Here is a 14,194-nt window from a genome sequence, read left to right as displayed (position 1 = left end):
ACGTTCCAGGAGCGGCACAGCGGCCATAAACATTGCGCAAAGCCATTCATGGCCAACGACGAAATTTCGCTCATCAATCAACGTCTTCGCCAGGGAAACGTGAACGGCTTCACACATGCACGTGATGTGTTTCAAACAGTATTTGAAGGTGTTGAAGCACAGTTTTTCTGCTGGTGACATGGCACACCTGCCGAAACTCGCCACATGCTTTCATGAATTTCTTAAATAGTGTCAGTCTTATTTTCATCAAGATTATCGTCATTTGTGCTAAAAAGATACACAGCATGACTGAAACTTATAGAGAAATGGGCGCGAACGTTATTTTTGAAATTTTGGGGTCCAAAATGGTCATCAGAAGTGCACATACAACAATGCAGAGGCCAACATCACGTTCACCTTTTGCACGTTCCAGGAGCGGCACAGCGGCCGTAAACATTGCCCAAAGCTATTCATGGCTGACGAAGAAATTTCGCTCATCAATTAACGTCTTCGCCAGGGAAACGTGAACGGCTTCAACATGCACGTGATGTGTTTCGAACAGTAATTGAAGGTGTTGAAGCACAGTTTTTCTGCTGGTGGCATGGCACACCTGCCGAGTCCAAGTCGACTAACACTCAAGAGATTTGACTGCACAACAAAGAAAAAGAGAAGGATCGAAGAGACCAAGTCAGAATTTGAGAGAAAGTATAAGCAACAAATGAAACTTTAAGAGCCAAGGTTGCGCTTACCCAAATATGAAGAAATAATCTGTCTTTTATAGGCATGAAGTAGTGAAAGTCCCCTAACCAATGACTTTCTCTTCCCAGAGTTTATGCGATGCAGTTACTAACAAGGGATTTGAGTGCTTATCCTTACCGAGATCTTAGGAGATTAAGATCGTAGGATTTGGTGGTTACATGTATCACTTAATTTGAATATTTGTATGCGATCATTGGATAATATATCTGATTTGTATTTTAATTAGATGTGATAGCTTTTGTATAAATAAGTGATCTTATCTATTAACAGTTGTATCTCCCAAGATATCCGAGTTATCCTTGCTACCGAGACCTGTGTGTCCTGAGTTAGTCTCGGACTTAACGATCTTGGCTTAAAGGGTCTCGGACCTCATGGGTCTCGAATCTAAGGGTCTTGGACTTATAGGTCTCGAATCTTGAGGTTTCGGGCCTGGTTATCCAAAACCTTACTGGGCTTGGACCTTTCCAACAAAGAATGAGGAAAATCACACAAGCCGAAGGGAGAGGGATGAGGCAACGGAGCTAGGGGCATAAAGTAAATATGCTAGCTCACCATGCGGAGAGGGAGAGGGCGAGGGGAGGAGGGATGGCCATGGCCACCTCCCCCAAACCAGGGTTTCATTCGCGACCAAAGTTGTTTGGGCTATTTTCCAATATGTTTTTTTTTTTTTTTTTTGTTGGTTTTTTATTTTTAATTTTAAATATTTTAGACTTACAAGTTTTTTATAACTTAATGACACATGTCATTATGTAATTGAAGAGTGTTAATGTTTTTTTAAGAAGGTGACGTGACTCTAATTATATATTGATACTCTAATTATATATTGATGCATGCCAATAAAGCATAAAATAATTGTAAGGGGTAGTATTACTTTTTCTTCTTTTTTTTTTTCTTTTTTTTTTTCGCCATTGGCCCATTAGTAATTACGACCAAAAGTTTGAAAATTGAACTTTAAAATATTAGTAGAAAATAAAAACCTCAAATATTATAAAAATGTAGATAGAGGCTAGAAAATTAAAATTGGGTCTTGGTATTCAGTTTCGATCATTAAGTTCAGGAGGCATTCCGAATTTGGGTTTTCAGCTCGAAATAAGGTGATTTCTGGCTGAAAAGAAAAAGAAGAATAAAAACAAGGAAATTTTATTATAGATTTATCATATTATGTGTGAGATTTTAATTTCGTCGTTGAATTATTATTTTTTTCAATCTAATTATTTAAGTTTAAAATTGTTTTGTTATATTTATCTCTTTTATTTACTATTATTATGTGAATAAGAATTGTTGACGTGGTAAACATTTTTTATACATACATCATTATAAACATTTTTCAATTGGGCCATATGTTAGTAGGATTAGCCTACAACACCTATGTTGTACTTCCTTTAACGGCTTTGATTCAATTTCAATATTTTATAAAATAGAGAGAGAAAGTAAAATTGAATGCCCTTAAAAGAGCTACAAGATAGGCGCTGTAGAAAAATTTACAGCACTTAAGCCAAATCCATGTTAATATTATAAAATTAGAGCATATGAGGATGTGTGTTAGCCTCATATAGCCCTTAATCAGCCATCGGCCCATCACTCGTAGTTAAATGAAAGATTTTGCCAATCATTTCTCACATTCATGCTCCATTCAAGTCTTTTCTTTTTGGGAAGCTAAAAAGGTTTACAGAAATCCTAACCATTGCACCTACTTTGCGGCAAAATCGACCATCTCCTGATCCTTTTCAAGAAGCATTCCCATCATCTTCCTCATGTTTCGTTTATCAATTTGGCTAGATAGTGGAAATGACCCTTTGTTGACTTCTCTTTGTTCTCTGTTCTTGAACTCTTATTTATTATTAAAAAAAAAAAAAAAAAAGAACCCTTAATATTTGGGATTTGTGGTGACTTATTTATTGCTTGAGCATATATCTTAGGTGTAGCCTGACTCTTTTCGGCCCAGCCCTTCACAATCACTTTTATTTATATCCTCAACCTTTCTTTTACTTTCATCTCTCCCCTTCACGAATCTACTGGGCTGCAAGGTGGAAGCGGGAGCCCAGCACTAGACCCTTCGACCCAGAAAAACCATCCTCGCCAAATCCACTTCATTCCAAGGAAATAATTTATTTTGGGCCTAAAAGAGAAGAATTAAAAAAAAATACTAAATAAAAAGGCTGTAGAAGCTATGACTATTGGGGAAGACTGAAGAGCAATCATATTTTTATCTTACAACTATTTCATAATGCTAATATCTATTTCAACCAACTACTAGATCAGTCATTATATATATATATATATATATATATATTCAACAATTGGTTGAGATTATTACATTAACATTATTTGAAAGTTGTAAGATAAAAATGTAGTATATGACATTACTTTACAGGAAAAATGCTAAATTTTTTCCCTCTAGTTTGGGGTGTTGACAATACTTCTATGAGTCTTAAAAACTGACTAAACATTGCTTTGGGTAAGCAAGAAAAACAAATAGTTGGTGGACCTTGAAGAGCAAAACATCAAACAATTACAATTCACAAACTCTCATGGGGTGGTTTGACCACCCTTATTTGACTAAAGGGGTGGCTCGACCACCCCCCTTCACTCTTTCTCTTTCTATTCAAAACATGTCACAATATGATCATATTGATATTAATATGGCACATTAACAATTATATCAACTTTTTTAACAACAGTTAACTTTTTTTTCTTCCTTACACAAGAGAGTATTTAGTCTCTTTTTAAACTCTAAAGAGTTATTTGTCACAATCTCAAACCACAATGACCAACTTAACATTTTTCCCTAATTATAAAGCAGGCAACTTTCTCTTACATATAGAAACCAGAACTTAGGGTGACTTGGCTCATTTGTAATGATCTCAAACCCTAAAACTTTCACATCTTCGCCATCATATATAAACCCTACTCATTTTCTTAAACACGAAAAGAGAAGTGGATTCCTCCACATATACAAATACAACATTGAAAATTCTTTTACCAAAAATTTAGAAAAACTCTTGTTAACTTCCGATCAATCTTTTCTATAAGATTTTGATGGCTTCATTCCTCCCATGCTTTGCTTCCACTTTGTGAAAGGGGAAATTTTTAAACCTCTAACACAATAGGGTACCATAAAAGCCTCAAGGACAGATGGTATAACAACCTTCTTTTATAAAACATTATGGGAGATGACTTTCTTTTCAAGGAGTTGAACCATGCCAACATCATCCTCATCCCAGAAACTAGTGTGCCCACAAATGTTTTTTTCTTTTTTTCCTTTTTTTTGTACGTAATGAGCCCACAAATGTTAATTACTCACTGTCTTCCCATTAACATTTGTAATGTCATCGAGAAGAGAAAATCTTCTCCTAAATTATGGCAAACCAATTGAAATCAACTTTTTATAACATTATTTTTTCAGTCTCTAAATGGTAGATCAATCGGCTGGAGATCATTCTTCATGAATCGAAGGTCATTAGATCAAATCCTCATTTTTCTTTTCATTCTGTTATGTGAACATGTAAAAATAAAAAAAAAATAAAAAAAATCTCCAATGCAATCTATTTTATTCCTATAGTAGACTGATCCAAGATGATACAATCATGAGGTCTTCCATTTCATGAAGAACAAGAGTGGGAAAGTAGTGTTAAAATATTGATTAGGTGATTAAATTTATCTTTTCCTATCAGTTTAAGCTTTTAGGATAACTGATGACTTAACAAGGAGGACTCATGAGTCATGGCCATCAAGGTGGACATGACAAAGATTTGACATCCATCGAAATAGAGCAATTGGATGCAAGGAATTTTTTAATCATCCTTTAACCATCATAATAAATGGATGAATCCACTATTAAATTCATGTGGAGTTCACATGAGTCTATAAATATAATAGTTGATCTATTGAATTTGTAAAAAAAGATTGTTGAAATACTTTCGTCCCATTGAACTGATATGAGAGTGTCCATCAATTTAGATTAATACTTGTGAGATGTGGTGCAGTATATTAGTATATATCATTTATCTTAATTAATTTATTTACTTGTCTTGAGTTAAATGAACTTAAATTTGTTAAGATAAATACTGATTTAACGTAGTATTAAAACAAAATTTAAGAGTTGAAAGGTTCAATGCCCTTTTTTCAATTTGATTAATGGGAACTAGAGGATGTGACGTTAGACAATTATGGCTAAAATAAGATGGAATATTCCTAGTAATTATGATTATTAATATTTGGAAATCTTTGAGCACTTTTTGTGGTGAAGCACCCATCCGGTGAATGATTGGCCACTTGTCCGGTTATCCATAATTTTCCCCCTCCTCAAACCCTATCAAGAAAGAAACCAAACATCCTAGTGTGAACGAAGGTTTGTTTAAAAATTGCGTGTGGAAACTAAACAGCTGGTGCCTAATGGAGGCTTTTACTCTTCGACGACCGGGTCATGTTCATGGGCATGTGGGTCTATGACTGACTCCGCTTCAGCCTTGAGAAGTAGTTGATGACGCAACCAACTAACTCACCGACGCCCCCCAAGAGATCACATTTGTCTTTCCCCCAGTAGAAAAGAGAAATGATAAATACAAGATTATATTTTTCTTCATAAGAATGTCATTTTTTTGAAAAAAAAAATATATTATTTTCATTTTTAAAAAAATACCATATAAAATAAGGATAACAAATAGATATTATTGCTTCAGACATTTTTTTCATTTGCTATTTAGTTTTTTTTGTTTAAAATAAAAAAAATAAGGCAAAAGTTGGACTTAAGTTGGGCAAATTGTAAGTTGGGACTCAATCATTTTCTTAACATCCTATGTTGTCCTTTTTTTATTTGGTATTTTTTTTTAAAAAAAAAGGTCTTTTTCTTCATAATAATGACCATTTTTTTTTAAATACCAAAAAAAAAAAAAAGACCACATAGGATGTTATTACTTTATAATTTTTTTAAAAAATGACTACATAAAAAAATAAAAAAGGTTGGGCCAAAGGTGTGAGAATACCGATTAATTATTTAATTAATAATTTAATTCTTTTTCCTTTAATAAGTGAGTATTAAATTACTACTTATTTTAAAAGCTTAATTGAAATAGAAAGTAAATGACGAAATTAGGATTCGAACTCATCAGATTTGACTCTGATATATTGTTAAATCACTACTTACCTAAAAGCTTAAGCAAATTCTATTAAAAAAAAAAAGCTCAAGCAAATTAAAAAAAAAAAAGTAAATTTAATAATTTAGTCAAAACTTTAACAGTAAGATGCAACGCATTAAATATTTAATTAAAATAAAGTTTCGAAGTGAGAACATCTGCTCCGACAACATGTTAAATTATATAATCCCCTAATATATAGAATAAATGGTTTTAATAATCACTAATTATATTTTAAAAAATAAAACCGACAGTCGACAGAAAAAAATGTTGTAATACTAAAATACTAATGGACCCAAAAGCATGAAAGTAGGACGAACAATTCTAAAGTAGGTGAGAGATAAGATAATGACATAAAGTCTATGGGATTAATCCATCTCTCGCTTTCCATGTGTGTGTTTTTTTTCCTCCATTTGGTCGCAATTATTGACTTTTCATTTCGAATATATATATATATATAGCGCTATATTTGCTGTTTATTTTACTTATTTGCGGAGAAGCCCTTGAAACAAAGACTGAATCAGCGGGATGAAATGGAATATAATTGACGACTTTATTACGCAGAAGCCGTCTGTCTACTTCAACTACCGAATGTACATGTGGGACCAGTTCACCCTACAAATGATTGAAAAATTAAATGAAAAATTGGAAGCATGAAAAGTGTGTACTACTTTCGCATCATTTTTTTTTTAAAAAAAAGAAAAATGTTATTTGTAATTTCTAATACTTACTTGTTATGTGTTAGTAAAAATTACTATCGGTTTTTTTTTTTTTTTTTTTAATGATGTGGATTGGGTAAGACTCTGACTTCGCGAGCGAGCGTGGCCTTAAAGAATTTGAACCTTAGACCTGATAGGAATGCTATCAAGACCGAGGTTTTTACTTTTTATTTTTACCACTTAAACTAACCCCATACTTGAGCCAACCCTAGACTAACCAAAATTTCTTAAGGGTAGCACTTTTGCTTCCCTTTGAAGAGTGGCGGAGCCACAGCACCCTCAAAGTTTTTTTTTTTTTTAAAAAAAAAAAAAATTTTGTTGTTTTTCTACCCAAGTTCCACACCGCACTCCAAAAGAAGAAATATATTTTTTTTTTCTCTCCTATTTACGCAAGTTACCACTTGGCACTCTCAAAAAATTTTTAGTAGCACCTCCAATATCAATTGTCTGGCTCCGCCACTGCCTTTGAACACCAAGAGAACGCCAAGAGAGTCTCTTTTATGTGATTTTGTTAAGTGTTTTTCTTCATTTAGGGTAAAAAAAAAAAAAGAGAGAAGAGATTTAGGAAAGGTACTCTTTGGTGTTCTAAGACCATAATAAAGGTGCAACATCGACTTCCAATAAAGAGCAAGGCTGTAAGGCTTTATATATATATATATATATATATAGGCAAAGTAAATATTATGGAAAAAAAAAAAAAAAAACCAGGAGAAGTATGGGGCACTTGTTTCCTGAACAAAAAGACATCCAATTATAAGAAGCAGCCCACTGCACCAATTTTACTAATTTAGTTAGTATAGGTTCATGATTTGAGAGCAGAAATCCTTAACCTTTAGAATTGAACACACATGATACAAAGTTTCTTTTTTAAAGCAACATATGCTACAAATGTTATTGTAGGATTGCCTACCCCTTTTGTTATGTTTTTTTATACGTTATAATGGTTCCCTTCTCCTTTTCCATGTTCTTTGCTTAGAAAAAGCATAAAACATATGATACCAAAGGTTATTGATTACATTTGATAACAAATTAAATAATCAGGGCCCACTCAATTAAAGATTTCTAATGGTCTAAAGTTACTTGCCCATTAAGCTTCCAAATATCTTGAATAAGAAGGTTCACAAAACTCCAAATATATATATATATATATATATATATAGCTTAAAAACTTTATTGAGGCTCTTCTTCTCTCAAAAAAATTATCTGGTTTAACAATTCGAGACTTTCCTATCGGTTATACTTTGGCATCACTCTAATGGTCCATTTACTTGTTTTGCCCGTCGCTCAATCCAACCATATGAAAAATCCAAATCAACAACATATTATAGATCAAAGCATGTGAAAGTGTTGGGAAAAAAAAATAATAAATATCATTTGTCCATAAATTAAACTTAGTTTAGTTAATTATTTAATTAATATCCAAAGTTGTACAAGGGAAAACAAGCCTAAAGGCTACAAGGAGAGCAAGCCTCCATCGCACATCATAGAAGATGCTCTTTCTTGATACGTAACGAAGCTTTCTGTCACAGATTTTGACACGTGTGGGTGGGGATTACTTGTTAATCGCACATGCCGAAAATAGGAACCCATTCCTCCAAATCAATGTTTATTTTTATTATAAATGAAATTAACAAAGTTAAATTTATGTAGTTTCCGACAAGAGAAAAGAGAAATTTGGAGTCTATTTTTGTTTCTAGCAGTTTTTCAGTTAATTAGACAAAAAGAAGAAGGAGAAGAAGAGAGAAAGAGAGATATTTCGGTAATTTTGTCTGAATTTTATGATAGAGGTAAATACAGAATATGGAATAAGCATCGAAATACTCTTGGCCAAGAGAAAGTGAAGAAAAGATACCACAATAGCCGTCAACACAGGGACCCATCGGTTGTTGTACTGAACGACTAACGGCAATCAATAACGGATTTTTTGGGTGAGGTGGCAAGCGAGGAGAGGGTTTTTTTTTTTTTTCTATCGTCCTTGAAAAATCAATGTTGTTGTACGTCACAAATCACAATCAACGGCAACGCCTATTCATGTTGTCTTTTGCACGCGACTCTCGTGCACTCTAAAAGATTCTTTTTTTTAAAAATAAAAAAATAAAAGTGAAGGACTAGTTCCCGGCTGCTTCCATTTGATTTATAATTCAATCATTTCTTCTTCTAAACTCAATTTTTAAATGACTAATACTATATATATATATATATATATATATATATATATGTTCAATCTCATAGTAATGAAAGCTTATAAAGAACATGTACTTCAAGAACTCTTATATAAGAAGAAAGTGTGTTCAAAGGGGGAAATGGAACTGGTACGGAGAGATTATCCATTCTCAAAGGGTAAATTAAAAAAAGAAAAAAAAGGAAAACAGAAAAACAAAACAAACTCAGATCACTTTTATCACAAATTTTACAAACTTCGCTACATAGATATTTACAAGTTATCTTTTGTTTTCTGTTTTTTTTTTTTGTTTTTTTTTTTTTCTTCACTCTTTCTCATTGTGGGCTAGAGCTACTGGCTACATCGCAACTCGCAAGCACGGGTGGGGTATATTATACTGACACCTCTGACGCTCTGGCAGCGACGTTGCCGGATCTTGGTTGCCGTAGAAGCTCTATGAGTGTCTCCGCCTGTCGCCATAAAGCAACACACAAAACGACAAAAAACCACTCCTCCGTCAGATTTCAGACACGCCACAATATTTAAAAAAAAAAAAAAAAAAAAAAAAAACTAGGAATTAAAAAGTGAAGAAAAATCAGAACTAATTTTTTAAAAGTAATCCAAAAGATATGATGGTTGGGCGCAATGAGCGGTGCCCTCCCGCTGAAAGACATTTCTGTCCCCAAGGGGGCACTGTCATGTTCCATATCAGAATGATATGTACAGAATCGTCGTTTTTACGCTTTGCGAACAAAAGTGCGCCGCCCGTATAAAAATTATTGCATTTCAGAAATCACTAGAATATGTATTTACATAAAAAGAAAATAAATAATAATAAAAAAAGCGTGTGATTAACTTCGGGAGGAGATTGACGTGGCAAAACTGCGGTCTCTCTTCCACGAACAAATGGCAAATGGCGAAAATAGCCCATTGACATGAGGTGGTAGAGTTTTAAACAAAAAAAAATGTCATGCCACGTCATCCCCCAACCCTGATCACCGGAATCTGTGCTTCTCTTACCTTTTGCTTGGCGCGATTGGTGCCGGACTGGGACAAAGCCACCAAGGGAGGAATCGCTCCTTCGCGGGCCACCATAGAGCGGTAGGACACGCTATCCTCGCAAATCTGAAGCAAGATGGCCACCGCGATCTCCTTCTGTCTCTGCGACCCCACCTCGATTATCTCCACCACCACCGGAATACCCCCTTCGTCCACCAACGCTGCCCTCGCGTCCGGCACCGATACCAGCAGGCCCATCACGTACGCTGACTTATCCACCATGTTTGAGCTGAAGTCCGCCATCAATTCAACCAGCGGTTTCATAATCCCCGCCTGGACGGCCCTGATCTTGTTCTCCTTCACTGAACACAGCAAGTACAGAGCCGTTGACGCATCCTTTTTCCCGCGGAAACCTCCGGTCTCCAGAAGGTTCACCAGCAGCGGAATCGCTCCCGACCGTCCGATTGCGATCTTGTTCTCCTCTAATTGCGAGAGCCGGAGCAGAGCACACGCTGCGTTCTCTTTGGCCGTCCAAGTCCCCGTTCTGAGGGCTCGAACCAGAGGCTTAATCGCTCCCGCCGCAGCTATGTGCTCCTTGTTCTCGTCGCACAGCGAGAGATTCAAAATCGCCGTGACGCCATTTTCTTGGAGCTGAGGATCAGAGGAAGAGACCAACGAAATCAACGGCTTCAGCGCACCGGCTTTGGCAATTTTAAGCCTATTTTCCGGCTTGTTCTTGGCGAGGAGTCTGATCTCCATGACCGCTTGCTTTTGCTCCTCAATCGAACAGGACTCTAGGTCCAATACGAGTTGACGGATCAGCTCGTCCGAGTTCTCCGCCGCGCAGGCGAGGAGGAGTCGCCTGCTCTCCGAAGACGCCGTCGGAAACTCACCGGATCTGTCGCTATTACACTCGCTAAAAGCTGTGGAGTCGCCGTTGATACTCAGATCGCTGAAGTTCCGCCCCATGTATGTGTAATTCGCCCCATTTTCCTCCTCCATGACCTCAAATTTGTATTCTCACAGCATCCAACCTCGCCAGAGGGCAAACCGGTATGTCTATTTCCGGTAATTGTCGAATTCGGGTTGGCTTGCCGTGAGGGTGAGATAGACTCAGAGACACAGAGGAGATGATATAAAAAGGGCTGTGGAGAGAGAGAGAGGACTAGTTAGCGTTGGGCCTTGAGCTGACACGTGCAGAGTTACTCGCCATACTACCAAATCCCAGTCGTCCGAGCACGTGCGAGAGGTCTCTTGACTCTCTCTCTCTTTAAACGCGTGCATAGAAGGTTCGCTCTACGATAAAAAGTTGTCGTTTTTCTCTTTCTCCAGTTCATAGATGAAGCATTAGGTTTTTGACTCCATTGTCGGACTTGGTACATACAGGATACAGCTATTATAATTTTTGTTTCTTATCACAAATTTGATATCAATCCATGTTATAAAACCTAATTCGTTTAAATAAATAAATCAGATTCAAGTTTTCTTACGTTCATGCATCGACACGACACAATCTAACACGTGACATTTAAAGTTGATAATTTTTTACACGACTCACGAACTCAAAACATAATTAACGGGTTAGTATTAAAGAGTCTAACTCATTTAATTAAATTATTCAGATTATAATTAACCTACAATACACATACTTTAACACGTAAACATAAATTGTCACCCCTAAATATGCTTAACTACTCCTTCACCTTTACTTTTGCCATGTGTCTAAGTATATGTTACTTTTTATTTATGGAAAGTTAATATATTATTTTGTTGTATTTAACTATATGTTTCGCCTAGTTTAAAAATTTTAAACGACTTAATATTCTGAATAAAATAAAATAAAATTTTAATCACGAAATTTATTTGGCTTGTGTGCTGTATCTCCTTCTTAAAAAAATTTTAAAATTAAAATTTCAACCAATAAAAAAACTACAACACATATATACCTGACCAAATCCGTTAGTGAGAAATGGCTGATGACCATGCTGCACGTGGTTGGATTAATGATGAGCATCTATACAGGTCAGGCCACGCCCGGTGCAGATGATCAGACAAGATTAGGCCGCTCAATAATTTGTCCACTTTTAAAGCAAAAATTAAAAATTAAAAAAAGATTAAAAAAAAATCGTTTTTAAATTTTAATTAAGGCTTCTAGTCGGACAGAGTTTTCTTTCAAATTGGGTTTGAAGAATTTTTTTCAACCCAATCTTTAAAAATGACATATGTCCAGTTTTTTAATAACATGTGAGATGCACATGAGTTTTTAATATTATTTATTTCAACTTTGTCCCTACTATTAAAAAATATGTGCATCTCACATGTTCAAATGACACGTGTCTTAGAGGAAATTTCTCCAACCTAATTTGAAGGAAAATTTTGTCCCTTCTAGCTGATGTAGGGGGCAATGAAATAAACGAAAGAAACGAGTTAAATTAATTCTGGTTGCATAAAGTAAAAGGCGGTTCAAAAGAAATAATTATATTCCCGTTTTTTAGCGTTAGCTTTTTTCTTTTTTTCTCTTGGTTGGAATGATTCGTTGGTTGGGGGGAGGGGGTTTGTTTGAAATAATGAGAGAATTGGAAGCATTGCTTGATTAGGAGGACACGGTCAAAGGGGTTGCCCAATTCAAAATTTTCCTCTTTCTTTCTGCTTATATTCAACTTCTCCATCATTCTTACTCACTTCAAATTTCAACTTTTAACAAAGAATATTCTTTCCCAAACAAAAATAGAGAATGTGTAATACCTTTTACCTCTTGGGTAATAATGTAAACAGTGAAGTTGAAATCCGTTTGAAAATGCTTTTTAATTTTTGATGTTTTAATTATTTGAAAAAATGAAAAGGGAAGCAGCCGCCTCTAGTGGAGGGGCGGCTGCTGCAGCCAACCTCATACCCAATAGTTACTCTCTTAATTGGGGTAGTCGCATAGACTCACTTTTTTATTGGGACGGGCGAGCCACCCCTTTTATTCGTTTGTAAATCTAATTTTTTTTAATAAAATAAAATTTTAAATGACATTGCAAAATTGATTTCAAGGCATTAATCCCATTAGTACCGCGTAAGTATATTTAAATTACATAAGTATATTTAAGTACATTTAAATTATTTGAAGAGATAACTTAATCGGTTGTGACTATGCTTAATGAAGCGGATGTGACTAGTTCAAATTTCTCTCTTCCTTTTGTAGAGACATGTATATATATATATATATATATATATATATATATTTTCTTAAAGTTTTGACAGTGAAAATGAATATACATGTATGAAAGTCAATAACCTACCGATATTAAAAAAATATCCTGAGTGAATAAAAAGATATTTTTCATGAACAGGATGGGAATAAGGGTAGGTATTAACTATTAAGGAAATACAAATTCCAACTAATCCTCCCACGTGGTAATTTGATCAGTTGGTTTCATCGGTAGCGTGAATAACGCTACTAATAGTACATAATCTTGAATCATGTAATTAAGAATACACTTTTTGCTTTAAAGGAAAGAAAAAACACACACACAAGACTTTTCTTCTATTTGGTGGTGGGGTTAACAAGCCGTTGATTATTTATTTATTCTTTTAATAAGATTTGATTTATTGACATTTGTAACGTTAGCATGCAGGTAAAATAATGATGAGATACAAATATAATTTTTAATATTATTTTAATGCATATATACTAAATTTAATAGTTGATTAAGGGTCTGTTTGGGATTGCGTTTAACATTCAAAAAGTTCGTTTGAAGAAAAAATGAGTGTGTGGTAAAAAAATTAAAAGCGCTTTTAATGATCCAAAAAGCCTAAAAATAGCAAAAAAAAAAAAAAAAAAAACACTTTTGGCAGACTTAAAAATGAATTTTTTTTACTTAAAAGCTTTATTTTTCAAACGTAATCTCAAACAGGCTCTTAGAGTCTATTTGAGATTGCATTTGAGAAATAGAGCTTTTAAGTCAAAAAGAGCTTTTGGACAAAAGCTTCATTTTTAAGCTTTTGTCATTTTTTTTTTTTTGTGGCAATTTTTAGGTTTTTTGTACATTTAAAAGCGCTTTTAATTTTTGTATTAAAGAAGTACTATTTTTTTGTAAACAGACTTTTTGAGTGTTAAAAGTATTTTTAGGCTCTTAAAGCGCAATCTCAAACAGACCCTAATACTAGCCATATAAATAGGTTTGCATAGCAAAATAAAAGTGTGGCTTCTAGTATAACATTACTCGTTTTATATATATATTTTGTAGCGTATATGCATGCTTGTTATATACAAATACTTGCCATGATACCGTCTTTTTCGGTCATTAGGTTGTAATTTTATTTATTTATTTATTTATTTTTGGGTCCATCATTGGATAATAATAATATAGTACAAATTGCTGTTTTTAATCACAGAAATTGTAGCTCCACCAAATAATGTGAAGTATTAAATAACCATAAAGAAAACGAGTTCTATC

At 34.5% G+C, this 14,194-nt stretch overlaps 1 protein-coding gene across 1 annotated transcript; it reads right to left on the bottom strand.

The window, feature by feature from the left end:
• Nucleotides 1-8,848: 8,848 nt before the first annotated feature.
• On the bottom strand, nt 8,849-11,003 carry LOC132189491 (U-box domain-containing protein 4). Its single transcript, XM_059604234.1, has 2 exons — nt 9,774-11,003; nt 8,849-9,223 (listed from the first exon to the last, which is right to left on the bottom strand). The coding sequence occupies exons 1-2, from the start codon at nt 10,752-10,754 to the stop codon at nt 9,146-9,148; spliced, it is 1,059 nt and encodes a 352-aa protein (XP_059460217.1). The 5' UTR covers nt 10,755-11,003; the 3' UTR covers nt 8,849-9,145.
• Between the last annotated feature and the right edge of the window lie 3,191 nt (nt 11,004-14,194).

The sequence above is a fragment of the Corylus avellana genome, chromosome ca8, assembly GCF_901000735.1.
Source record: "Corylus avellana chromosome ca8, CavTom2PMs-1.0".
Taxonomy (NCBI): domain Eukaryota; kingdom Viridiplantae; phylum Streptophyta; class Magnoliopsida; order Fagales; family Betulaceae; genus Corylus; species Corylus avellana.
Note: the sequence above shows the minus strand (reverse complement) of the source record. Positions and strands in the feature narration are given on the sequence as shown.